Source organism: Verruconis gallopava (assembly GCF_000836295.1).
Source record: "Verruconis gallopava strain CBS 43764 unplaced genomic scaffold supercont1.33, whole genome shotgun sequence".
Classification (NCBI taxonomy): Eukaryota; Fungi; Ascomycota; class Dothideomycetes; order Venturiales; family Sympoventuriaceae; genus Verruconis; species Verruconis gallopava.
Window position 1 is genome coordinate 66415 of NW_015622169.1, and position 25151 is coordinate 91565.

General features: G+C 52.8%; 8 protein-coding genes across 10 annotated transcripts; 5 read left to right on the plus strand and 3 right to left on the minus strand.

Annotated features, from left to right (window-relative positions):
• The first annotated feature begins 1012 nt into the window (after nucleotides 1–1012).
• PV09_07811 (uncharacterized protein) lies at nucleotides 1013–4489 on the plus strand. Its single transcript, XM_016361623.1, has 2 exons — nucleotides 1013–3577; nucleotides 3636–4489. The coding sequence occupies exons 1-2, from the start codon at nucleotides 1234–1236 to the stop codon at nucleotides 3746–3748; spliced, it is 2457 nt and encodes an 818-aa protein (XP_016210483.1). The 5' UTR covers nucleotides 1013–1233; the 3' UTR covers nucleotides 3749–4489.
• A 725-nt stretch (nucleotides 4490–5214) lies between these two features.
• On the plus strand, nucleotides 5215–7295 carry PV09_07812 (uncharacterized protein). Its single transcript, XM_016361624.1, has one exon. It carries the CDS (start codon nucleotides 5260–5262, stop codon nucleotides 7183–7185), a length of 1926 nt encoding a protein of 641 aa, XP_016210484.1. The 5' UTR covers nucleotides 5215–5259; the 3' UTR covers nucleotides 7186–7295.
• PV09_07813 (uncharacterized protein) lies at nucleotides 7177–9592 on the minus strand. The gene is made up of 2 exons (XM_016361625.1): nucleotides 9218–9592; nucleotides 7177–8925 (listed from the first exon to the last, which is right to left on the minus strand). Exons 1-2 carry the CDS (start codon nucleotides 9368–9370, stop codon nucleotides 7381–7383), a joined length of 1698 nt encoding a protein of 565 aa, XP_016210485.1. The 5' UTR covers nucleotides 9371–9592; the 3' UTR covers nucleotides 7177–7380.
• An 879-nt stretch (nucleotides 9593–10471) lies between these two features.
• Nucleotides 10472–14817, plus strand: PV09_07814 (uncharacterized protein). The gene has a single exon (XM_016361626.1). It carries the CDS (start codon nucleotides 10840–10842, stop codon nucleotides 14434–14436), a length of 3597 nt encoding a protein of 1198 aa, XP_016210486.1. The 5' UTR covers nucleotides 10472–10839; the 3' UTR covers nucleotides 14437–14817.
• Nucleotides 14818–15183: 366 nt separating this feature from the next.
• PV09_07815 lies at nucleotides 15184–19108 on the minus strand. 2 transcript variants are annotated; one of them, XM_016361628.1, is made up of 3 exons: nucleotides 19015–19108; nucleotides 17743–18832; nucleotides 15184–17685 (listed from the first exon to the last, which is right to left on the minus strand). In XM_016361628.1, the coding sequence occupies exons 1-3, from the start codon at nucleotides 19022–19024 to the stop codon at nucleotides 15363–15365; spliced, it is 3423 nt and encodes a 1140-aa protein (XP_016210488.1). In that variant the 5' UTR covers nucleotides 19025–19108; the 3' UTR covers nucleotides 15184–15362. The 2 variants fall into 2 exon arrangements, with proteins under 2 accessions (XP_016210488.1, XP_016210487.1); XM_016361627.1 differs by having other exon boundaries at nucleotides 17743–18843; nucleotides 18899–19108.
• Nucleotides 19109–19530: 422 nt separating this feature from the next.
• Nucleotides 19531–21311, plus strand: PV09_07816 (uncharacterized protein; the record flags this gene model as incomplete). The annotated part of the gene is made up of 5 exons (XM_016361629.1): nucleotides 19531–19665; nucleotides 19719–19974; nucleotides 20022–20634; nucleotides 20685–20818; nucleotides 20866–21311. 5 exons carry the CDS (start codon nucleotides 19531–19533, stop codon nucleotides 21309–21311), a joined length of 1584 nt encoding a protein of 527 aa, XP_016210489.1.
• A 429-nt stretch (nucleotides 21312–21740) lies between these two features.
• On the plus strand, nucleotides 21741–23051 carry PV09_07817 (uncharacterized protein; the record flags this gene model as incomplete). The annotated part of the gene is made up of 4 exons (XM_016361630.1): nucleotides 21741–21817; nucleotides 21875–22109; nucleotides 22164–22232; nucleotides 22290–23051. The coding sequence occupies 4 exons, from the start codon at nucleotides 21741–21743 to the stop codon at nucleotides 23049–23051; spliced, it is 1143 nt and encodes a 380-aa protein (XP_016210490.1).
• A 166-nt stretch (nucleotides 23052–23217) lies between these two features.
• Nucleotides 23218–24997, minus strand: PV09_07818. 2 transcript variants are annotated; one of them, XM_016361632.1, is made up of 4 exons: nucleotides 24012–24997; nucleotides 23687–23962; nucleotides 23499–23618; nucleotides 23218–23404 (listed from the first exon to the last, which is right to left on the minus strand). In XM_016361632.1, exons 1-2 carry the CDS (start codon nucleotides 24949–24951, stop codon nucleotides 23838–23840), a joined length of 1065 nt encoding a protein of 354 aa, XP_016210492.1. In that variant the 5' UTR covers nucleotides 24952–24997; the 3' UTR covers nucleotides 23218–23404; nucleotides 23499–23618; nucleotides 23687–23837. The 2 variants fall into 2 exon arrangements, with proteins under 2 accessions (XP_016210492.1, XP_016210491.1); XM_016361631.1 differs by having other exon boundaries at nucleotides 23499–23962.
• Nucleotides 24998–25151: the final 154 nt, after the last annotated feature.

A 25151-nucleotide genomic window follows, 5' to 3' on the forward strand; every position in this document is an offset into this window, starting at 1 on the left:
CGGACGGGAAGGGAAGGGAAGGAAAAAGGCAAGGGAAGGGGATGAGATTTCGTAATTTGTCCACGCTGGCCGAGAGGAAAAGCCGCGAATGCGGGCGAGGCAGAGCCGTTCCTAGGCTGATGTGCGAGAAGGAAGAGGACGCGAGGCAGGAAGCGGGAAGACGGCCAGAGTGACAAATGACGCGCAGGGCTGGGAATCGAAGATGAGAAGCTCATGCCAGAGGATCTCTGATCTCCAGCCAGATCGGGAGGGGCCGACGTCGACGAGATTTCTGGCGATAGCGACCTGCGATGGACGAGAACGCACAGGAGGCGAGAGAACGCGAGAAGGCGCGGAGAAGAAAAGGCTGGGGCTGGCACCAACCAGGCGCGGAGGCTCGTGCTCATCACCACCTCCTCCACCAGCAGGAGGCCACAACCGGCGTCGTCGCCGCTGTCGCCGTCGCTCGTCGTCCTCACACGCTCCATGCCCAAGACTTGTGGCCGCACTCGACGTGCACAGCCGAGCAGCGCGAGCCGGTTGGCATCGAAGGCGGCAAAGTCCACTTCTTTGGCGTGCTCTTCCGTGGGCTGTTTGCCCGTCTGACCGCCCGCCTTCGCATTTTGGTAGGGGGGGCCGGGGCCACAGCTGTGCCAAACTTGACTCCTCATCGAGGAGGGCCACCGTCGTCGAGAGACAGCCAGACGCACACAGCCGGCGGTTGGGATCGCCCTGTCGCTCAATCGTGAGGCGGCTGAACCGCACTGCTCCCGCACCTGGTTCGCCGCGGTGCTTCGCGCAGGATCGCGGTCTTTTTCTTGCTCAGGTTCGGCGCCGGCTGACAATCTGACGCCATCTGAGACGGCGCCAGCGAAGGGCGCCGGGCCTGGCTGCATTGGGCTCGACAGTGCGGCTGCGGGCGTGATTGGCCCAGCGACGGGCCTGGTCAGACGGGCCCGCTTGGCGACAACGCATCCCCCGCCCGCACTTTCACCGCTCTTTGTCAAAAGCCAGCCCTCCTCGCCCGTTCTTCCTCTCGGCCTCCCTCTTCTACTCCCAGTTTAGCCTCATCCCGTCCGGCCATCGACTGACTGGACTGTCGGTGTGATACGGCGCACACTTTCCTCGCAGTAGCAGCCAGACTCTGCGGCTTCATCCAAACCTGACTGCCAACGTTCCCACCCGGAACTGAGAGTCGAGCGCACTGCCCGGCTGACCTCACGCCTTTTCTTACTCTCCGCTCGCTCCCTCGCCATGGAGCACTTCACCTTTCAGCCAGACCAAGTGCTGGCCGACGGGAGCTTCGACCAGACCTTCTACGACGCCAACGCCTTCCAGCAACCCTCCAGTCAGACGGGCACCTGGCCGCTTCATCTCGACCAGACCGCCGTAGCCATGTCGCACAACAACACCACGACCACCGGCACCACATCGACCTCGGCCGCCGACGACGAGGTGCGGAGGTCGCACGCAATTGCAACAACAGCGAGCCTGGGCATACGGACGTCGATGCCCGCCGTGACCGACATTTCACCGCTGCAAACCACCACCTACGCCTACAGCCAGGCCTTTGCCCCGTCAGCCGGAATGCTCACCACCAACGAGCTGGCATTCGGCCTGATCACGGACCACTCGGCCTTCAGCCAGCAGCACACCTCGTTTCAGGACTCAATGGCCTTCACCGGCACCTATGGGATGCCAATTCACCAGTCCCCCGTCGACAATCTAGTCGCAGGCCAGGAACCGATACACAATAACAGCATCGACTCCTCATACATGACTCCCTTCCAGTTGGCCAATCTCTCAAGCGAGGTGCCTTTTCCATTCGCCGACCTCAACAACATCCTGGAAAACACCTCGACCTTTGGAATGACCACCGGTGCTCAATTTGCTACGAGTCTCGCGAGCCACTCTCCGCAGGACCAGTGGCTCACTCGATCGTTGTCCAGCAGCGGTAGTGAGCACAGCTGGACTTTTGTCGACCTTCCGCAGGGGCGCCAGTCAGTTGATGGCTATTCTGATGTCTCCCACAACGCCGTCGTCAGCCCTATGCATCTTCATATCCGCACCGACTCGAATTCGTCGCAAGACTCGGAAGCGCCGCCACTGTCGGCACATTCCAACTCTAGCGGATACGTCGAACTGTTCCAGGTGTCACCGGAGCCGGAGTCTCACGATCATTGTGACAACGGCCACGTGCCTCATACGATGCCGATGTCCCATGCTGGTCGTTCGGCTTTCCACAGCCCAATGCCTGTCATCTCCACTGCACCGTCCATGACTACCGTTTCTAGCCCGAGCTCGTCTGGACAAGCGTCTTCGCCTGACGCCTCCGTTGCCGGTTCCCCGAAGACAAAGAGAAGGAACAGCCCCATCTCGCCTGCTGGCGTCACCCAGAAGACGATCGTCAAGAAGAAGCCAGCACCAGCCTCCAAGGAGAAGGCCGAGAAGAAGGTCGGCAGGAGAAAGGGCCCGCTTCGTCCAGAGCAGCGGCAGCAGGCGCATGAGATACGAAAGCTGCGTGCGTGCCTGCGTTGCAAGTTCCTGAAGAAGGTGTGTGACAAGGGCGATCCGTGCAGCGGTTGCAAACCGTCGCACGCCCGCCTGTGGCAAGTGCCTTGCACGCGTCTCGCGATCCAAGACATTGCCTACTTCCTCAAGGGATGGAATGCCGACTACGAGCGTCACGTCACCATGCAGGTGTCGATAGCCAACATCAAGGGCTTCTCGCCGTACAACCGCGAGCTTTGCATCACCCACGGCTACGGCTACATGTTCCGCGTTCGCGTCAGAGAGGTCTTCCTCGTGGACGACAAGGACATGGGCATCGACTGGGTTGAGACGATTCATGAGACTCCCCGCGAGTTCGAGATGCAGACTGCTCGTCTGTCGGCCGACAACGACGGCATCTCGAGACACCACCTTTCTCAGTACGTCGAGCAGCACCTTTTCACGTTTGAGAAGTTCGTCGACGAATACTTCGAGTCAACACCTTTTGTCATGGAGCTGCTGAAGACCATCTATCGTCACTACGTTCGAACGCAGAACCTGGCTCTCAAAAAGGGCCTCAAACTCGTCATTGCCTACGCCCTGACTCTGCACATAACCCTCATTCACCCAGAGTCCAGCACTGACTACGAGCTCGGAGTCATCGCTGACGAAGGTAGCCGCTACTTTGGCCAGATTGCCTCACCTGTCATGATCAACTTCCAGGTCAAGAAGGCCATGGCCGACTTGTGGCGCGAGTACATGAAGGACGTTCTTGAGGAGCTGTCCCAACTGTATGCTTCTGTCTACAGCGGGGACAAGTTGAAGAACTGGCCAACCATCTTTATGCTGGCTGCTCTGATCCTGACTGTTTGGGAGATGATGCAATTTGACCAGAATTATCGTGTTCCAGACAAGGAGGCCGTCGCCAAGTTCTGTGACGAGATGGAAAGCGTCCCGGTCGGCGTCATTGTCGGCCTATTTAGCGCCATCTCAACCAAGATGCCTACGTTCCTTGAGTGGGATAGCAGCAAGCACTCCCAAGCTGTTCAAGACAACAGAGCTGTGTGCGATACCATGACCGAAGTGCGTGCTCATGTCGAAAAGCACGGTATGTTCCTTCACCTGTCTTTTTACGACCATACGAATATGCTAACGGGAAGATTCAGAGGCGTACCTTCGGGCTCGTCCAGAGACCGCTGTTTACAATCGCGATGACTTCGACTCGTTGTCAAACAAGTTCCTGTCTAAACTTGTCATCCGTTCGAACGGCGCTAGTTGAGAGGCAAGTCGGTCCTCTGCAACAACTTCTTTGTGACTTTCGACGTGATACCCACTCATTGGTTGTTTCGACACCAAGCGAACGCATCTCGACACATTTGTTTCTTTTGTATCAGCATTTGATTTTTTTTTTCACGAGCCTCACGACGACCGGACGTATGACGACCGAACGCCTTTTGAAAAGTCTAACGGCCTATTGTTTACTGCCTTTCTTCACTTCCTTCTGGATGAGATACCCCAGACTCCACGTACCACTACTATCGTCTCAATGGCGGATATGGTGGTACTTTAAAAACACGACACGAGTTGGAGACGATCGTTATCGACAATGACGGCCTCTGCATGCATTAGGAATTGAGACGCGTCAACTTTATTGATTTGCGTATTTTGGATATTTTCAAACGATGTATTCATGGCTACATGAGTGGAAGAGATATCAGCATGTTATGTGGAAAAGCCCATTTCATTTAGACGGCTTTTTTTATTGTGGTGGAAGCGTTTGGAGGGATTCAGTGTATGTGTGTGTCCTGAGCATAGCATGGCTGTTTTACGGTATCTCTGGTGCATGCAAATGATGCCATGGAAGATGGTCTATGTTTGATGTGTACGACCTTGGCATATTTATCCGCAGCTTGACTAATGCACGCTTCGAGCCAAGGACTGGCTAAAAGGCTCGCTCCGCAAGCTCTTTATTTAGAAGGCGATTAAAACAGAAGCAAAATAATGAATCTTGTCTCAAACATTGCGGGTTCCGCTACTTCCTGACGGGTGCTGCGTTCAAAGGAATAGATCGATACGAGTGTGCAGTAGAGGCCGCGCTAGGCGAGATTAAAGTGAAGCAGTGATGTGCGGCAGATGACCATTTTTTCTTCTCTTTTCGCACAGTAGCTTGATGAGACACACGGTCAGAGCATCTCGTCTGAACGGGATCACCCGCCATTCTCATCAACCCACGGTCTCGCCTGGCCCGTGCCTAGGACTCTCTAGGCAACTCACGGCAGCGCCACCCCCCTTCAGAGAAATCCCTCGCGAGGGGGGAGAAAAAGTTTTAGCTGTCGTGCGCAAGGAGGTTGCTTTGTCGCCTGTTCATCATCATTCCAGAAGCCCCTGGCCGACCCGCCGAGACGATCGCTACCCATCTTGCACCGGATCCGACGAAGGGAGCGAGACGCTGAGATAGGGCTGACGAACGATAACACTCTTTGACGCTCCGGTGGAAAGAAAAAAAAAATTTTTTTTTAAAAAAAAAAATAAGACGCACAGAAAAGAAAGAGCCTGCGGATCTAGGTTGGCCGGGGCCAAACGGGTTGAGGGGCCTAGCCAGAAGGGGAAAGCCGTTACCTGGTCGTACCATCGACAACTACTTGAGGCCTTGTGCGGGCGAGAGTTTGGACAGCTTGGCGATAGAGACGGTGTTTGGCGGGAGCCCTTGGATCTTTCGAGAGGAGCGGCGGCGAAGCGGCGGCGGTCGAATCCGGTCGTAACGCGAAGCCGTTGCGGGCGGCCGGAGCAATGGCGCCGACGACGCCGGGGTCGAGTTCCAGCAGCTCGGGGGGAGGCACGTCGGCGGTCGACATCATCACGTACGTCGGCATCCCGCTGGCCGTGCTCGGGGTGGTGCCCACGCTGTACACGTGCTTCAAGTCCTTGATCACGATGCGCGACGTTCGCAAGGCGCTGCTGCAGAACCACGTCAGCGCGATCACCCGCTCCTCGCTGCTGTCGGGCATCGTCGAGGTCGAGATGCAGCGCAAGTCGCTCTGCCCGCTCGACCGCGACGACCCGTCGTACTTCCAGCTGGGGTGGCGCGCCAGCCGGCTGCGCGGCGGCTCGTGGACGCAGCTGAACTGGCGCGAGCTCGCCATCGGCGTCAAGTCGTATCGGCTGCAGTACCACGACGAGCTGTGCCAGCCGCAGGCCGAGGTCGAGTTCGAGAAGCTCGTGGCGTTCCTGCTGGACTTGGGAGCGATTCCCGACCCGCAGGGCTGGGAGGACCTGCGAAGCTCCGGCCTGTGGACGCCGGCCGGCACGAAGCTGATGGTCAGCGCCGAGACGGGCGACGCGATCCTGTACGTGACCACGAGCGAGGACTCGGACGGGATTCTAAGCCTGGGCCTGTTCTGGAGGGCAGACTGGGCGATGCGGCGCGTGGAGGATCTCCCGCCGTACTGGATGAGGCTAACGGCGCCCGTGGACATGGACGGCATCGGGCAGGGTCTCGCCAAGGATGGCGAGGCGGATGACGAAGGTCACGACGGCGACGACGACGACGACGACGACGACTGCTATGGGCGTGAGTCGAGATCAAGAGGCGACGACAAGGTCGAGGCCACGAGGTCGGACACGGACGAGACTCTGCGCGAAGACAACGCGCACAGTCAGCGGGCTGGCACTCATCTGAGCCCAGAGGACGCCCAGAGGGTGAGCTTCCGCGCCCCTCACGGCCACAAGCGCACCTCCAGCAGAACGACGGCGCGCAGCTCCGTATCGACGATCAGCTTCCAGGCGTCCAAGACGAGCGCGATCCGCATTCGGCTCGGACCGTCCGGGCTCTCGGAGGCATCGTACGAGGACCTGCTCTCGAAGAAGATCAAGCTGCCGCATCTGATCCAGCCAAGCCACCACCCGCACGGGCTGTCGAGCGCATCGTCTTCGTCTCCGTCGTCGTCGTCGCCGTCGTCGTCGGCGAGCATGTGGTTCGCCTCGGCGGCCACGGCGTTCAGCTCGTCCGACCAAGGCTCGCTGTGGGCGTACACGATCCCAGCCGGGGTCGTGTCGCTGAGCGTGCGCGACTCCGTCCCGGGCGGCGTGCTGGTGCTGCTGGGCCTCGTGGCCGAGGACGCCGTGCCGGCGTTCCGGGCGCCGCACGACGCCAAGCTGGCCGAGCACGAGGCGTGGGTCGCGCAGCAGAAGCGCATGCAGCGGCAGATGGAGCAGCTGCGCATGACGCCCGAGGAGCGCGCGCGCGCCTTCCACAAGCAGGCCCAGGACGAGCACTACGAGCGCATCGAGGCCGCGCGGCGCCGCGAGGTCGAGGCCGAGCGGAGGCGGGAGCAGGATCTGCGCGAGGGCCTGGCGAGCCCGCGCGTCGGCGTCGGCGTGGTCGCCAAAGCGTGTGTCTCCTGGCTCGCGCGGGAGGCGAACGTCCCCGAGGCCGCTCAGCTCGCAGACGTCGTCGGCCGGATCCTGTGGGAGATGGTGCGCGACGTGCGCTTTGCCGAGGACTTGTCGCGCATGCTGGACGCATGGAAGGAGTGGTCGGAGGCCGGAGGGATGACCAGGTCGCACTTCGAGGCCGTGAAGAGCAACATGCTGTGTTTCGCCTACGCTGCATGCGTCTTGTGCCTGATCCGGGACACGGCTGGATCGACAGCGGGAAGTGTGGTCAACGATCTCCAGGAATGTCTGAGAATGTGGAGGAAAGTACGGTTAGGGTAGCTCCGGTGGGATCGATTGCTGTTCTATTACATGTACCAATAGTAACATCATTAACATTTGGCATCGGACGGACGGTGTTTCCTATGAACAAGGATAATTTACAGTCTGAGGGACATGTACGCGCATGTACAGTCTATGAACTAATTTTGTACACTCTCGCTCAAAGAAAAAAAAATACAGGTTCCGAAAACATGATCAGGCCACCTTGCCAGCGATGCCGCTGGCCTGCAGCATGGCTAAAGCTTGGTCCATGTTGTACCCAAAGAACACAGGTCCGTTGAATACCAATTGCGGTGCTGGCGGCTGTGCAGAAGGTGGTGCAGTGGTGGCAGCAGCGGCTACCTTCGTGCCCTGCGGAAGTTCAGGCTCATCGGCTGCGGGCGAACGTCCGTTCTTGGGTAGTACCGACTCTGCCATCATTGGCGGTATATGAGATTCGGGTTTCGCAGTGACCGCTTCCGCAGACGCATTATGATTAGTATGGGGAGTACCAGGCATTAGGTTCGCCATTCCAGACAACATCTTGTGGTCAAAAGGACATCTACCTGGTTCTCTCGTCGTCGTCGTCGTCGTCGTCGTCGACTTTACGGGACTCTCTGGTAATTTGGTCGGCGGTGGGATGGGCGTGTCCCTTGGCGATGCGGTGTGATCCGAGCGTGCCGCCCTACCGCCGTCTAGTTCATCAACGTCAGGTACTGCAATGCCCCAAGGCCTGCTCGGGCTCTCGCCGACACGCACATCCTTAAGTGGACGGTCGAAATGCGGTTCCCTCTCGTCCATTTCCCCGTTCTCGCCCGTCGATACGTCGTCAACAGGGATCTCATCCACCCCTTTCAGGCTCTCCGTCACGGTAGAAGCCCACTTTTCGACTCTGGCTTTGGATCCACCCTCCACTCCATCGTTCTGATCCAAAGTGTCATCCTCTGGCGTTTCCGGAAGCATAGGTTGATGCACCTGGCCAAGCCCTTGTATCATAGTGACAAGCGTGCCATACTTTTTGTCCAGTTCGCGAATGCTAGCCTCGTTGCTCTGGTATCGTTTGACGCAAAGCTCGTGACTCCTTGGAAGCTCGTGCTTATGCCTCTCAAAGTACTGTGCCACCTCCTCGGGAGAGTGCTGATCCAGGAAACGAATGGGGCAGAGCGGCACGGAGCCGTCAATGGAAGCTGCGTTGGAATTGGACTGATCAAACCCGCATATCTCTGCACGAATTGGGTCGTGGAAGGACGAACGCTTCGATCGACGTCCAGATATGGAAGCTCGCGACATCGATGAACCTTTTGGCGTGCGAATACCGTTTGACATACCGTTGATGGCATTGGTGCCGCCATTTAGAAGACTGCCACTCTGCCCGTTAGGAGCGACGAAAGGGCACTTCAACCTGCCTGGAGTGCCATTGTACGTGGTGAAGTCCTTTTCCATGGGCGAAAGTGGCGGATCGGCTGATTTCCCGTTCCAAATCCTGACATCGTTCACGTTCGCGATTGCAGCGCCGTTTGCATGAGCGGCGGCATCACTCGCCCTTCTCCTGAACCGAATCTTCTCCCGTGCATCTGCCGCGCGTTGAATATTATACGCCCTGTTCTGACGGTCAGGATCCGTGCTTCGCTGTGCGGAGGCAAGCCAATCAAGGCTCTTGGGCGAGGCTTCGCATATTCCCGCCTCATCGAGCTCGTCGAGGAAGGTGCGAAAATCCTGAGACGCGGTGGTAGGCGAGAAGCGTTTGAGGGCATCGAGGTACTGTTACATCGGACGTGGTCAGCCATGACATATACCAGCGAGTTGTGGAAAGCGTGTCCATAAACAAAGCTGGTAGGACATCCGAAATCAGATAGATAACGTGTAAAGGTTGTCGTTCACGGCCGCCCGGAAGAGCGACTGCAGGTCTAGAGCTAAAGTTTGTGTTCATCATCGGTAGTCCGTCCGTTCTTCCCGCTGGCACCACTTTCCAGGTGTATAAGGGAAACGGAGTGAAGGAGAAGTAGAAAACCAAGTAAAGGCTGTTGAATACAACGAAATCGTACGAACATACCTGCTGTTTGGCCCATGACAAACGGTTCTCCAAGTCTCTACGCTGATCGTCCAGGACCTTGATCTCAACGCTTAGAGCGTCATAGCCCTTGACGAGCTGATCGACCAGCTGGTCGGGAACGAAGTTGTTCTCGGTGACATCCAGCGCAGACATGACTACCTCTTGGTCCCGGAAGAAGGGCGCGGATATGGACGGCGTGACTGCTCGTATTTGGGCAGGCAGATCACATCGTCAAAAGATCTGCACCAGGCAGCGTCCAATGGAGCCGTATGGTGGCGTGTGCTGCTACCCAATACCGCACGGCGCCGCGCGATGTGTATGGACGAGGCAAGGACGGGAGCGAGGACGAGCAGCGAGAACGAGGACGAGTGCCAGTGGTGGTTAAGTCGGCCAATATGTACTCGGTCGTGCTGCAGAAAGCCAAGCGACAAACTCGGGGCCTGAGGCAGCGACGATCTGTGCAGGAAGCCAAGCTGATCCTTGCGTCGCATCGCCCCACCTCTCGCGGCGTATGCCGGAATGAACTCAACAGCGCAGGCAGGTCATCAAACAACACACAGAGATCTATTTCATGTCGACGAAGGCCTGGAGAGAGTGTGCATGTGTTCGGATGCAATACCGACCCGTCTGCTTAGAGCTGTGCTATGCCGAGGCCATGTGATCCCATAGTTGGCTTCCGTAGAACGCCTGGCCGAACAAACGAGATGCAGCAGCGCTCTCCTCGTCGCAGCAGTAGGCTCGCGACACGGAGAGGAACGATCGCAACTGGAAAGCAGTATATGACAGGCTTGATTCCTGCTTCGTCTGACTTGCGCCGGTCCTCAGTCACGCCATCCGACCAACGCCGACGCAATCCGTCTGTTGGAGTGCGTCATCAGGCTGAGACAGAGCGAGAGACGTACGCAGTAATTCGTGACGCATATTCCTCTTGCAGCCCTGCTGTCGGCCCAGTTGGCACTCACACGCTCAGAGGGCTGGAGTTCCCCTTCTGGAGTTCCCCTTCTGGAGTTCCCCTTCTGGAGTTCCCCTTCTGCTGCGCGGACCGATGAGCGCTGGTCCCGCGAAACCCGCACTGGGCGCATCCCCCATCGATCCCCCCCAAGCCGCGGGAGCACCCAGGGCACGACCCCCCTAGACTCTGGGCGCCCCAGCCCGTGCTCCAGTGGGTTGGCCGCCGAGCGTCTCCGGCGTCTGCGCACGCTCAGCCTCGTGATTCCCCTCCGGTGCCAACGGCGAGGTCTGCCGCTTAGAAAGCTCCAGCACCAAGCACCAAACAACAAATCCGAGCCCTTGTCGCTTCCGTCCTAACCTATCGCCTTCCATACCGACGCTTGCCACGCGAACTGCTGTCCTACGACTCGGACGCCTTCAAGAAGCAGTCATCTTCGCACACCTCGCCGCTTCTCCTTTTGCTTTCCTTCTCTCCTCTCTTCTGTTCCTCTTGCCCACAGTCTGCTATCTGCCATGTTGGTCCTGCCCCTCGTCTGCCACTGTCGCTGACACATGTTCCCGAAACCAGATCCATAGCCTTCTCGTCGTCCCTGGCGCCAGCATATTTCTACATCACCCCGAAAAAGAATCTGTGCACCCCTCGCGCTCTTTTCCGCGTTGTGGTAACTGTCATGTATCACACATTCACCGGTTCGTCCCGAAAACCTCGACAAGTCAACCTCGCTGGGCCGAAGAGCAACCCGTTCTCCAAACAGTCGGCTCTTCAGAACGCTCAACTCGAACGCGAGAACCGTCAGCGGGAGCGAGAGAGATTGCATGCCACTCGGCTGCTGCAGCGAAGGTGGAGGGGTTACGCCTCCAGACAGAAAACACGCATACAGTGGAGAGATGACTTCGACAAGCTTGAGGCGGACAGTTGCGATGGAAGCGGGGGTTACGAAAATCAAGAGACTGCTCTGCTCCAGTTGCAGCGCTTGCTGCAGTTTTCCAAACTGAAGGCTGGTTCGAACGACTTGCAGCGCCTGCACAGGTTCATCACCAGGCTCCGGGCCACTGTCCAGAACGAGGACATTATCTGTGCCGGCGGACCATGGCCCATGGCATATCTACGCTTACACAAGCTTCTCCTCAACTTGGTCCGGACGTCAAACGGCCAGAGTGCTGACCTCGATTCTAACCTGCGAGCCGTCGTCTTTATCGGACACCAGATACCAGACAAGGTTGCGAGGAATGCGAGGATGCTGTACAGCGCGATGACAGCCTTGTTGGAGGCGAATGGAGAGACACTCGCATGGCGTGAGGGTCTGCTAGAGCTCATGATCGACGTGCTTGTGGCTCCTATCTTGACGGACTGCCCGGAGAGAAATGACGCGTATCAGGCACTGGCGTGCGAATTCCTCACCTCTAGAGCGGTGACCACTCCACCGTTCGCTACCAAATGGCTTGACAGACTGGCCGACACCGTTGACTCGGCACAGCTTGCTGAGGCCGTAGCTACCGTGATGTCTTCCCAGCCAGATTACAACGGTTTCACATCAATGCACATTCCTGCTCGCCGATACAATCTGCTCGGCACTTTTATCTATGTCCACCGTCGCGCCCACATGCGGCATACGTCGCAAGCGTACACGTCTCACCAGGACTTCGTGCACTCAATCTCATCCCTTCTACTCTCACTTTCCGTCGAGATAAGCAGCTACGATCTCAGCAGTGCATACACTACGTCCGATGACCCCAATTCTCTCGCTTCCAATACCTTCGCGCGAGAGCAGATGCTCTCGCTCGTCGACCAGGAAAGCATCCGAACTCTCCTCTCCGGGGCCACAAATACAAAAGACGGTCTTGGCAGCCCCAGAATGAATTCAGAGGCAAAACAGCTTGCTACATATGCGCTCACTCTTCTGCGTTTTTTTCCTCGCCGTGCAGATGACATCCGAATGTGGCTCTTCATGGGATCCACAGCGTCGTCTTCATCCCCATCAGATGATTCACAGCAGCGTCTCCCTGCAATCAAATTCTTTTGGCAGGCCGCGCGCTCATCCATGGTATTCAACACCATTTCCCGTGATGTCAAGTCTGTCGTCAAGCTGTTGAAGCCGCAACCTGCATGGGATGGCAGTGGACTGAATGGCCAGCACGCGGAATGGGTGCAAGATGATTGGCGAGTCGTGCTCATCTTTCTAGAGCTGTATACGTTTGTGCTGAAGTTGATGGATGATGAGGAATTCTTCTCTGCTTCTTCACTTGATTCTTCTAGCAGCAGCAGCAGCAGCAGTTCATCATGGGCACGTACGAATGCACTGCCCCTCGACGACGTCAAGGATCTCACGCTGTTCTTGAAAAATCTGGGCTTCGTCATGTACTTTAACGCCAAGGACATCGTGGAGGAAGGCAGTGGCGAACAACGCGCCGGAGATACAACTGCTAGTCTAAGCAGCTACTTCAAGGTGGCATCGTCGGATCGAGAGACGCTCCATGACGAGCTTCCAAGGCTGCCCAAAACACCCGAAACGGCGCTGGCCGGGCTGGCAGGCATAAGCATCGACTATGTAAAGGGCCTCGTCACCGGTCTCTTGCGCATGGTGCACGAACGGGATTCGAGACGCAAGTTTCTGCCCAAGGACCATTGGCTTATGACGAGCTTTTTTGAGATGGATAGTTTTATACCGGACGTTGTCGCGGAGGAGGAGAACCGGCATTTGATCGAGGACGAAGGCAAGCAGGAATTCGACCCTGACTATGACGATATCGATGAGCCATCAACATTCGTGGGCACGGGTAGGGATCGGATGATACGGATCCAGCAACGCTTAGAACGGCAGCAGAAGAAGATGTCACGAAGAAGATACTTACAAGCTGTAGCTCCACGCTCTGAGATTCTGCAGAACATGCCCTTCTTCATCCCTTTCAACACACGCGTTGAGATCTTTCGCGAGTTTGTGAAGAGAGACCAGTTCCGTCGGCGGGAAGGTCTTGTCGATGCTGAACTCTGGCGCATCAACATGGCCAACAGTTTCAACAGTCAGCACGTCAACAACCTAGCAAGACACACGGCAACTATACGCCGTGGCCATGAGTTTGAGGACGCGTACGAGCAGTTTTACAGCCTAGGCGAGGGTCTGAAGGAGCCAATTCAGATTACCTTCATGGACAGGTTCGGGCAGCAAGAGGCTGGAATCGACGGAGGAGGTGTGACAAAGGAGTTTCTTACAAGCGTTACCAATCAGGCGTTTACGCCGTCTTCCGACGGCGGTCTGGATCTGTTCAAAGAAAACCAGCAGCGACTCTTGTTCCCAAATCCGACCGCGGTTGAGGAGCAGAAGGAGATACTTCGCCAGGCCGGAATACAACCTCGAACACCGGAGTACGTGAGGCTGATGACTGAACTCATGCAGCGGTATGAGTTCCTAGGTCGAATAGTTGGAAAGTGCTTGTATGAAGGAATACTTGTGGACATTAACTTCGCTCCATTCTTTTTACTCAAATGGGCTCTCACTGGCGGCGATGGCGCGGCACCGCGCGAGTCTGGATACAGAGCCAACCTTAACGACCTGCGGGACATAGATCCGGATTTATACCGTGGGCTAATTCAATTGAAGAATTACCCCGGAAATGTCGAGGAAGACCTCGCTCTTGATTTCACCATCGCTGACACCTTCGTCGTAGACCACCGTACGGGCGAGGAAAAAGTCATCATGAGGGAACTACGCCCTAACGGCGCAAATATACACGTCACGAATGAGAATAGATTGGTTTACATCTCATGCGTTGCGCGTCACCGGCTTGTCACCCAGCCTTACGCTCAAACAAACGCATTTCTGAAAGGCCTTTCATCTATGATCTCTCCATCGTGGTTGTCGATGTTCAATCAGTCCGAGCTGCAGATGCTCATAGCTGGCACATCGTCCAGCATCGACATCGCAGACCTTCGCCGCAACACATTGTACGGTGGCGTTTACGTTATTGGCGACGACGGTCGCGAGCATCCAACGGTCCAGCTCTTCTGGTCGGTCATGGAAAGTCTCAGCGATGAGGACCGTCGCAAGGTTCTCAAATTCGTCACAAGCACTCCCAGAGCCCCGTTGTTAGGCTTTGCCAGTCTGAACCCTCGCTTCTCGCTGCGGGATAGCGGCGATGATGAGAGTAGGCTACCTAGCACGAGTACGTGCGTCAACTTACTCAAGTTGCCTCGTTACAAGACCGCCGAGGTATTGAAGGAGAAACTACTGTATGCGGTGAACAGCGGCGCTGGTTTCGATCTGTCCTAGGTGTTGACAAGGCGCATAAATTACAACAATGGGTCCGATCCCGAATCGCAGGAGAGGAAATGAACCCACGTTACAATGCACGCATCCCACTGTTTAGGCGTTCTAATAAATACATATTCTTTGACCCATCTCCCGCGGCGACGATATATATACATATATATATTATAGAAGGCGGCTTGGATGAAAGGTTGGCTTTTCGTTCTCGAGCACGGAACGCTTTGTAGAATTTTTTATCTTGTTTTTTTTCTTTTCATGTATTGATGATTTGATGTGCTGACGGACCATTGAAAAAGCTGATGCGGCACCAACGCTCGTGCTGAGCTGGCGTTTGATAGTAACGCTGAGAAAAAAAATAAACACTCCTTTTCAGCGGACCGCATTTCCCGTTTTGCTAAAACAGTTTCTTTCTTTCTTTCTTTTCTCTGTGATAAATGTTTGAACCGTGTTTGGCGAAAGTCAAGTAGTCCGACAGCTTAAAAGAGGACGAACAATTGTCTCGCTGTTCAGCGAACGTTCCGTGGCATACAGCCGTGCAATTCAATCCAACACATCATACGTTGATCTCGGTGCGGGCTGGATGCACACGTTGTAAGCTCACGATCAAGACTGCATCCGAGCGATTAATCTCCCTCTGGGGTTTCGCAAGAGGAACGTAAGCGTGACCAGGAAGAGATTCTGTGTCAAGAGATGTCGATCTAATGAAACTCATTTCAAGAGTCCAATGCTCTTGGATACTACATAGGGTAGAAAAAAAAAATCAAGGGTATCTTCGGTTTAGTGATACAACGAGCCGATTCCAGCCCAAGACGATATCATTACACGTCGCTCGTGGCTCCATAATGCGATATTTATCCATCTTCAATCTGCCTTTGCCCTCTGCTTCGCCTCGGTTTTTTTTTTAAAAAAAAAATGAGACTTGAAAGCGTTTACCATGTTGAACTCGACCGCAGCGAAGGACTTCGCCCGTGTCGACTCATCGACGTCTCTTTCGCGTGCTTGTTCTTGTCGTTCCCCGTCCTGCTCCGCGCTGCGCTCAAGGCGTTGTCCACCTCTTGCGCGAGCGGATGCTTCATCGTGATTCTTTCATTTGCCCTTTGCACCGCCTCCTCGTACGCAGAGACGGCTCGGTCAAGCTCGCCCTTTAGCTCGTATAGTTGACCAAGTTTGTAGATGCAAAAAACGCAGTCCGGGTGCGCTCGTCCCCGGGAGGACTCCATCAACGGGATGGTGTCCAAGGTAAGGGCCTCGGCCTCGTCCAATTTGCCTAGTCTCGCATATGCACGCGCCAGTTGTCCGCGTCCCATCAGGACGCCTAAATGATCCTTACTCAGGCTGCGCTCGGCTGCAGCGATGCCCCACGTTAGCATCTTCTCGGCCGTCTCAGGCTCGTCCAAAGCAATGTGAACTTTGGCCAAGTTTGCGAGGGACCACAGAGTCCATGGGTGTTCTTTTCCTAGCTTCTTCTGGCGTTCTTTGTACACGGTAGTAATAATTGGCTTCGCCTCTTGTGGGCGACCGAGATCTAACAGAGTGACGGCAATGTGATCCATTGTTACGAGCGTGTCTGGATGCATAGGCTCCAACGAAGCTTCTCTTTCCCTTAGCACCTGTTGATGAATTTTCAACCTCTCTTCGAAGCGGTAGAGCGATCCCAATGAAGTGCCGAGATGGTCTAAAGCGGTAAGTGTGAATTCGTGACAAGGCCCAAGAGTCTCCTGCATAAGCCTCGTGGCCTGTTGGTGCAGATCCAAGGCTTCAAAGTGAAACCCATGAAGCCAGTACGAGTAACCCAGATTGTCCATGGCCTGCAAAGTCAGTTCATGTGAAGGGCCGTAGACATGTTCTCTCGCTGTTACAACAGAGTGTTGGAGTCCAATCGCCGTTTCCAGCCTCCCTAGTCCCCAACAGACACCTGCAAGAAGGAGTGCCGCCAGCATAGTTTTGTCATTATGAATGCCCAATCCATGGAACAGTGTGTTGGTGACGGCTTGTAGATGCACGACTGCGTTCTCGAAATAGCCACGGTCAGCTAGCACAAAGCCACATTTCGCAGCGCCTATCACCTTGCTTCCAAGAAGCCAAAGCTGCAGTTGCGGCATGATCGCAGCAATCTGGGATCGAAGGAATCCCATCTCTTGCCGGATCAAGAGGTGCGTGCTCTCAGAATCCCTAAGAAGAGCGTCAAGGTGTGGCATGATGCTGTTGTGAAACTTGCGGTCGTCATCAGTTAGATTTGGCGTCAACTGGATTGCCTCCATGAGGACGTTGAAAGTTCTCAGTGACCAAATCTTCCTCTCGGATGCCGATAAGGAGTCTCTGACCCAGGTGTGTACTAATGGATGAAGTGAGAAGCAGTCATCCACCCCATCGTAGTTCACCAAGCACGACGTTCGGAGCTCGGTCACAGCATGCCACACGTCATACTTGTCGACTTCTTGCCTCAAGACGAAATTGGGCAATTCTTCCCTTGGCTTTAGCCGCTTTGATATGGAAGCTTGCAGTCTTTGGAATAATGTCTGTTCATGGCCAGTTTCCACTTTACGTCTGTTCTTGATCGCTCGGACGAAAATCGCCACGGGGATCCTCTGGAAATGAAAGAAGGCAGCCATATTCAACATCTCCACCGCGTCTTGTTTAGCAATGCTGTTTTTGTTCTCAAAATGCTTCCGCGAGAGCTCAAAAGTCGCATAAGTTTTCTGCAAGCCAACGTCCCGCTTCTGATCTAAAGGAATTCGCGACTGTATCTTTATTCTCGCAGTCGCAAAGACTTCTAGGTACTCGGCTAACCCGGCAGTCTCACGATCTTTGCAAACCGTAGCGATGTAATTACCCGCTTGAGTTAATGCAATAGCGAGATACCCTAGTACTTTCGCGATTGCGCGACCAGCAGCGAGAACTTTGGACGTCCAAGGCTCCTTGATACTTGCCCTACGTAGTAATAAGTGCAGAGCATCCCGTTCAGGAAGGCCTCCTATTTCAATATGACCGAGTTTTCCATATTCCCTGGCATCTTCGCTGCGCGTAGTAATGAGAATGTGAGCCACGTTTCCGCGTGGAAATAACTCAGGTAGATCAATTGTAGCTTCATCGGCGTTATCAATAATCAAGAGCCAGTTTGTTTTAATTTGAGACAATAGATGCATGCCAGCGCTTCTAGTCCTTTCCAGGCCGCCAATTTCTGCAATTTTGCAAATGGATTCTGTAATGGTACTAGGACTTCCAGCATTAATTGTGAACACAGCGCAGTACCTGGCCTGAATCAGCTCTTACTGTCAATTATGATAATCTATTAAAAAGCCCACTTACTCATTACGATATGCCTCAGCGAATCTCGCACATAGTTCAGTTTTCCCCGATCCACCCATACCATACACGACGAAAGATTTAAGACCAGGGCGAGTATTTGGCTTTCCAAATGGGAAAAATGCGTCGTATATTCTTTGTAGGGCATCATGCCTACCCAAAAATTGTCCACTGGTACAGTTAGGTGGATAGAAGAGATCTGTAGATCCCAATCCTGATAAAGGCGCAGCTGCTGGAGCAAAATCTTGTTCAACGCCAAGATCTCGAGATATTGCAGCCGAGCGAGACTTGTTTGTGGCTTCGCCTAACTCTTTCCACCTGTTCTCAACATAAGCCGGAGCGTGTTCGCTATAACGCAGTAGATTTGCGATGACGACACTATATCCCTGCGCTTTAGAGGACGCAAATTTTACCATTCCTGAGTGATCAGCACTTATTCCAAGTGTATCAACACTGTCCATATTTAGTATTGCCGACTCAGTTTCGACAAGCTTTGCACTTTCATGCCCAAGTGACGTTGGTTCCTGCTCCCAAGAACAGAAGATGCAGTATTTTGGTGCGTGAGATTTAAAGTCGCTGGTGAGAATCTCTGGTAACCGAGTTGCGGTAAAGCCATCGTCGTGCTCAGCCTTTACTTTGGAGGTACTCTGCTTGTTTCGAGACAGACGTCGCTTCTCGTATAGTAACCAATTTTTCACTGATGTCGGGCCATGCGGAGTCCCGAAAAACATGATGGCATAAGTTGAAATGGAGGCATCAAGAAGGTGCTCTGTGCGAAGCGTTGTTTTCGTGGACGACTCAATTAACGCTCGTTTGACCAGCAATCCTCCCAAGCCATGGCAAATAAAGAGGATAGGCCGTCCTTTTGAACGCTTATCGCGCCGAAAGGTCTGAAGCTCTTGCAAAAAAGTCTCTGCGCTTCGTTGTAATTCTAAAGCAGCATTGCTGCCGAAGAACATGGAAACAGAAGCATCATAGCCGTAAGTCAGAACTCGTGCGTATGGAATGTCTATAGGAACAAGATCACGAAGCCAATTTACTTTCGTATCCTTGTTTGTCCATGCACTGTCCGAATCGTCCGCAATGCCATGCACTGCGACAATGCTAGTAGATCTTTCAGTTCATTTGGCGATGTTGTTGCCCGACACTTCGCACTTACTCAATACGTCTCGAGTAGCCGTTAAGTTCGCTGCTCGTGACGGTGTCATAACCTGCATCGTGTAGACATGTAAGGCCCGAAGGCATAGTTGTATAAAAAGGCTCTGTATCACGTACGTAAACCCATTGATGGAAGTCAGAACGAAGCTGATTGCTGCACAAAGTCACATATTTGACACGCGCTAACTCCGTAATGTAGAACCCGTTCCTGCCAGGGATACGTCCAAGTGTTGGCGGGTCGGCGCGACGGCTTATGTCTGAGCCGCTGCAGGTAATCGGGCGGATTGTACTTGGACGCACTCGCGCTCAGACGGTAGTTCTAGCTGTAAAAGCATGGTGCACTTCGTGACCAGAGCAGACTTGGACTAATGGCGTCCAGTGGATCTGCAGGACAGATTTACTGGTGCAAGTGTGCAAAAACCCGAGGTAACGCTCAAGTTGAAGGATGCTGGGCGCTTAATTTAACTCATCCACTGGCTCGTTAAGACTTATCAACGGCCCCTGCATCACATTCCCTCAAAAACACGCCACTCAGCGCACTTCCAGCACCGAGAGCACTTTTTGGGCCTCCGAAGGCCAGATTTCCTCGAATATCAACTCTTTCCAAACAAAAATGTTTTCCATCCAGGAACCATGAGTGCCTTCTCCTCAGATCTGAAGGCCATTTCCATCCCGAAATTCTCGTCGCAGCCGTTGGGGTACCTTCTCTTGGTTGGCGTGCTAACATACGCGCTACAAGCTTTGGCTCGGGCGTATCTTGATTATCGAGTATGACAAGAAGATCGACAGCTCTGGATTACATATGCTTATCTTTGTCTCAGGCTGATTCTGCACTCGGAAAAGCTCATGGTTGCCAATTGCCAGCGGAGCTTCCAAAGAAATGGCCTCTTGGAATAGATCGTATCAAGGAGCTTTGGGATTCCAACGCTGACGGCCGCCTCCTTGCATTTCTCTGCTCAATTGCCAAAGATTACGAACCAATAAATAACCTCTATCAATATTTACTTATTGGCCCCCGCGCTTATCACGTGCTTCATCCAGCGAATATAGAGACACTACTTTCAACAAACTTCAAAGGTTAGTTTGCAGGCTTGACTCCACTTGCAGCACTAAGACTCGCTCAGACTATAACTTCGGTTCCCGTCCATCAGTTTTTGCGCCGCTGCTAGGGAATGGTATTTTCACCCAGGAGGGTTTGGCGTGGAAACATTCTCGGGAGCTCTTGAGGAAACAATTCGCGAAAATCCAATATCAGAATTTCGAGCACTTCAAACCACATGTGGACAACCTGATAGGCTGCCTTCCAGAACATGGTGTGGTGGATCTGCAACCGTTATTCTTCAACCTGACGCTAGACACAACGACAGCACTTCTGTTTGGACGTTCTATTTTCAGTTTGCGCGCCGGCATCGACCAAGATGCAGAGAACAAAGAATTTGCGGAATGCTTTAACATTGCTCAAGAAGGTCTGGCCAAGCGATTTCGAATTGCACCTTTCCATAGACTCTACAGCCCCCCGAGTTTTCGCAGAGCATGCAAAAAGGTCCATCGCTTTGTCGAGAACTACATTAAAGAGAGAGAAGCACAGAGAGAAACTGAGGTCCAAGAATCATCAAGATCATGGTTTCTCGATCAACTTGCGGCGGAGTCAAAGTCGCGTGAAGATCTACGGGATCAGCTCCTAAATGTCCTCCTCGCGGGACGCGACACTACGGCTTGCGCTCTTTCATGGACTTTGTAAGTCAAATACATTCACCTTTCATAGGTCCCGCTTACTTTTTGTACAGTCGACTGCTAGTCAGACATCCCGAAGCTCTTGATAGACTTCGGCGCGAGATCACGTCTATAATTGGGAGATCGGAAGCGCCATCAAGATCCGATGTGCGAAAGATGCCATTCCTTTCTTGTATCATTAAAGAAAGTACGAAAAGGACCCCAGCATCTCAAAGCTCAGGCTAATTGTTCAAGGTTTACGTTTGTATCCACCCGTTCCCCTGAACAATCGCGAGGCGGCACGAACGACAATACTACCCACGGGAGGGGGACCTGATGGAACCAGCCCAATACTTGTCCGTAAAGGCGAGATGGTTGTTTTCTCACAATATGTCAACTGCCGGATGCTTAGCCTATACGGGAAGGATGCATATAGCTTCAGACCAGAGCGATGGGAAACCGGTGAATTGACAAACATCGGCTGGGCATATTTCCCTTTCAATGGTGGTCCTAGGCAATGCTTGGGTGAAGACTTTGCCCTTATGCAGCTCTCGTATACTATAATTCGAATCCTACAAGCTATCCCAGAAATAAAGATGCCAGAAGGCGAAAAATGGGAAGCTGTTGGAACTGAACGGCAACGATTGACTCTGGTGTTATCTAGCGCAGACGGATGTAGAGTTAAAATAAGCCGTGGATGAAAAGAAGAGACATTTTTGGGCTTAATCCTAGGCACTAAAATTTCGTGACGGATGCTGATTCCGCCCAGGTTAGCTGGTTTGTAAAAAGAAGTGCATTGAAAGCAGCGATCATTTTCAGCATGCTCCTATAATTATCCCGGCATATTACATATCTGGTTTCAGCCAAAAGTCAGAGCTGCATAACAGATAGGTCTATGGCAAAGTCAGCAGGGGTACTGATAATTGTTTGACACCTTTTGGCCAATGGATTATGCGGTAGGCTTTCGAACCAGGGCGCTTAGTGTAGGGTTTTTGAGGCCGTCTGATCCGCTCAGCCACTCAGCCCAAGGCAGACAAAAGTGCAGCCTCGTCGCGGTGCATGAATTTATTAACTTTGAATTTGCAATTGATATACTAGAGCTTCTCGACCACTTCGCACTCATGCTTGTTATGGCCACCCAAAGCAAGGACAAGATGATGGGAATCCATGAGCTATACCGCCCAGAAACAGGTGAAGCAGAGGTCGAGTACGAATGTCTCAAGCTTAGTCAAATGATTCACGTGCATTAATCTACTTTGCTTAGTATTGTCGCTATACATGGTCTTAATGGAGATGCAATCAAAACTTGGACAGCCGACTCGACCGGTGTTTGTTGGCTCAAACATCCAGACTATCTCCCAAAGAGCATTCCCAAGGCACGCATCTTAACTTACGGGTACAACGCAAACATATTCTCTTTTACCGAAAAAGATCCATCGTCAGACAGAATACATCAACATGCGCACACATTGATCCAGGAACTATGCGCAGATAGACGGGTAATCGATCTTATCTCAAGACATGCTCAGTAAGTATTAAGTAACAATCGGCAGCTTGCGAAAAGACAAGACTACCCTATCATTTTTCTCTGTCATTCTGTAGGAGGTATTATTGTCAAGAGAGTAGGTGACTGGGCGACGCCAAGAATAATAGAGACATGACGCTGATAGTTCGAATAGGCGCTATCCTTTTCCAAAGACAAGACTTCGCGCAAGACATCTCATCTGCACACAATATACACATGCACATTCGGCATCTTGTTCTTTGGAACACCTCATAATGGCTCTTCAGAGTCCCGTATTCTTGGTACCCTACAGAAGCTAGCATCTACGTCCAACGTGCTCAGAAAGCACGCTCAGACTGAATCCGATCTGGTGCGCGCCTTGCGCGAGGAATCGGAGACGCTTCAAAACATCAACGACTACTTCGCAGGCATGATGAAACGCTTTCGCATCCACTTTTTCTGGGAACAGTTGCCGACGAATATAGGCCGGAATAAGAAAGACTACATCGTGAGCCAAGAAAGTGCAGCCCCGATTAGTTGGCCGGACGCAGAGCGTGCAGGAATCACGGCGGATCATTTTAATATGGTGAAATATCAGAGCAACAAAGCTCAGGGGTTTCGACTTGTCGTTTCAGCACTTGATATGTATTGTTCCGAAGCACCGGATGTCATTCAGAAGAGGTACAGAGAGGTCTATGACCAGTTGAACCAGGAGTGGCAAAATGAAGCACTCGAGCAGCTTCGTGGCATTCGACCAACAGTACCGCCACCAACGTCGGTCTTTCTTGGTCAACAACCAACGGTGATGCTCCAGAGCAGAGAGCAGTTTGAGCAGTATATGGTCAGTGCAGGATATGCAACAAGCCTTGGTCCACGACCGATACAGGCGAGGCAAGCGGCCGATCACTCGCGAGGTCAAGTGGAGGCTGCTCTATAAGACTTCGTGAAATCAATATCATTCAATGCGCGGGTTAGGCTTTGGTATTGGACATCCAATGATCTTATTTTTTTTTTTTTTTAACAAAAGAATTTACCCATCTCGGCTTTCTTATGAGGCGACATTGTTGGTGTAGCATGAACCATGTCAGGATCAATTTTTATTGAAATATATTAATCCATCTCCGAAAATAATTGTAAGCGCCTTATATTCTTCGTGTTTAGGCTCCTTCGTCGATATTTTAGTATACAACTTCGACGCGTCATCGAAACTTTCCACCACGCTCATCTTCGAAGCGAAAAAGTCTGCAATGTCGAGGGAGAAATGTTAGAATTTTGAACATTGCAATATAGCTATGAAAGACATCAGCATTGCAACGAAGAACTAAGATGAAGTTTATCAATCTTGAAGACGCTGGAGATATATGACGTCTCAAGCCTAACTCACCCGAAGATTATTTGATTTGGCATTCATGCGCATTTTAAAGACTAATATACGACTAACACAGCTCTATGTTGATAGCGCATCGAGACATAGACAAGAAACTCAATTCGTTAATCCTCAAGTCTAAGAGTCGCTGATGTATCAGCAAGCCACTTTACGGGTTTTGACGAAGCTATAAGGCCGCAACTAACAGTGGAAGAGCTCTGCATTGCTCCACAGAGCTCTGTAGTAGGCTTCACACAACAAGAATACCACGCAAGTCACCCTGAGAATATTGCGGAAGCATTCTCGAACTGGAGTTTTAGTGCATATCTGTTGAAAGATGCGAGCATCGTCTTTGAATTAATCAATGCTGGTTGATAACGTAATGAACGTCTCGTATCGGGGCGTGTCAGGATGCAGGTATGTAACGTCTGTCTCAACCTCCCTCAAGGAGATGATACAGTCGTACGGCGGTGCGTTGTACGCTTTTCATAATGGTCAGCATGTCTCGAGCAAGGTTTTGGGCACACCAACATGCGCAGCCCAGGATCCCAAACAACAACTTCTCTAATCTGTCTTTGCGCTCCAATTCCTCCTTGGGACCCGGTTTAAGCCAATCTCTGAACGACTGCGTAAGGCTCACGTTCCCCTGAATGCTCAGGTCTTCGAATCGAGAGATGCTCTGTATGCGTTCGTTGGCCATATACGTGAGCTTGAATGACTTCAAGTTTTTGCCTCCACGCAGCAGCGCAATCAAGTCCACGATCAATGCGCCGGTCTCATGTCGAGCACTCTGATTGATCTCCGGGGTGAGCTCAAGTTCAAAGTGCTGGATATATTGCCAAAACCTCAGATGCGGCCTCATTTCCTTGAAGCGGTCATCAAACCTTCCTATTGAGGCTTTAAATACTCGGTTCTTGTACAAGTATTCATCCCGCGTCTCGTAGTAGATCTGCTTGCATGCAAGCATAAGACTTGTCGATATCCATGGACGAACTGTTTTGCACCATGTGCTCTCTGGGCTACAGCAATGCACTGGATCGTTCAATCTATTTGGGAGTGCCGCTGCACAGTTTTCAAACGTTTGGGGATTGCGGTCTAGGAAGTAATGCCTGTAAAAGACGAGACGCAGCTCCGCTGGGAGATTTAGGAATGGGAAGATCAATTGAGATTTTTGGGCGAATTTGAGGCCGGCAATGAAGGCATCGCGCTTGATCGTCTCAAGCTCTTCTCGTGTGAGGGTCACAATGTCATCCACCGCCGTTCTTTGTCCGACTGCGCCTGTGAGTGGAGTGCTTAAAGACGGGACTGCAAAGTCTGAACGCTGGTTCGACACGGGAGACAGAGGTTTCTCTTCTTCCGCGTCCTCTGCTTGTAAAAATGGAATGCGGTAAGCTCTCTCCGCTTGATCTAAGACATCAATCAGGTCTTGCTCGACACAATCACCGTCATCGAAAGAATCATCGCAAGTCATTCTGTTTGACTATAGATAGCCGCCGAGAGATTGGGCAAACTTGGCGAATTCAGACTAGCAATATAAGGCACTCGCATCCAATATTCTAAGCATGGTCTAGAAATGGTGTGAGGAGCCCGGTGCGCACTTCAGATGGTTTATTGGAGACAGGGTGAAGTCTGGCGTTGATCAGGTGGAGGTAAACAAGCATATGAACGACG

What these genes read in the sequence shown, in the direction of transcription:
- PV09_07811 (XM_016361623.1), top strand. Translation starts at nt 1,234, where the DNA reads ATGGAGCACTTCACCTTTCAGCCAGACCAAGTGCTGGCCGACGGGAGC. An exon ending in TGCTCATGTCGAAAAGCACG is followed by an intron (nt 3,578 to 3,635) that starts GTATGTTCCTTC and finishes GGGAAGATTCAG; the next exon opens with AGGCGTACCTTCGGGCTCGT.
- PV09_07812 (XM_016361624.1), top strand. Translation starts at nt 5,260, where the DNA reads ATGGCGCCGACGACGCCGGGGTCGAGTTCCAGCAGCTCGGGGGGAGGC.
- PV09_07813 (XM_016361625.1), bottom strand. Translation starts at nt 9,370, where the DNA reads ATGTCTGCGCTGGATGTCACCGAGAACAACTTCGTTCCCGACCAGCTG. An exon ending in TGTCATGGGCCAAACAGCAG is followed by an intron (nt 8,926 to 9,217) that starts GTATGTTCGTAC and finishes CCGATGTAACAG; the next exon opens with TACCTCGATGCCCTCAAACG.
- PV09_07814 (XM_016361626.1), top strand. Translation starts at nt 10,840, where the DNA reads ATGTATCACACATTCACCGGTTCGTCCCGAAAACCTCGACAAGTCAAC.
- PV09_07815 (XM_016361627.1), bottom strand. Translation starts at nt 18,984, where the DNA reads ATGCCTTCGGGCCTTACATGTCTACACGATGCAGGTTATGACACCGTC. An exon ending in GGCTACTCGAGACGTATTGA is followed by an intron (nt 18,844 to 18,898) that starts GTAAGTGCGAAG and finishes AAGATCTACTAG; the next exon opens with CATTGTCGCAGTGCATGGCA. An exon ending in GCTGAGGCATATCGTAATGA is followed by an intron (nt 17,686 to 17,742) that starts GTAAGTGGGCTT and finishes GATTCAGGCCAG; the next exon opens with GTACTGCGCTGTGTTCACAA.
- PV09_07818 (XM_016361632.1), bottom strand. Translation starts at nt 24,951, where the DNA reads ATGACTTGCGATGATTCTTTCGATGACGGTGATTGTGTCGAGCAAGAC. An exon ending in TGGGATCCTGGGCTGCGCAT is followed by an intron (nt 23,963 to 24,011) that starts GTTGGTGTGCCC and finishes CATTATGAAAAG; the next exon opens with CGTACAACGCACCGCCGTAC.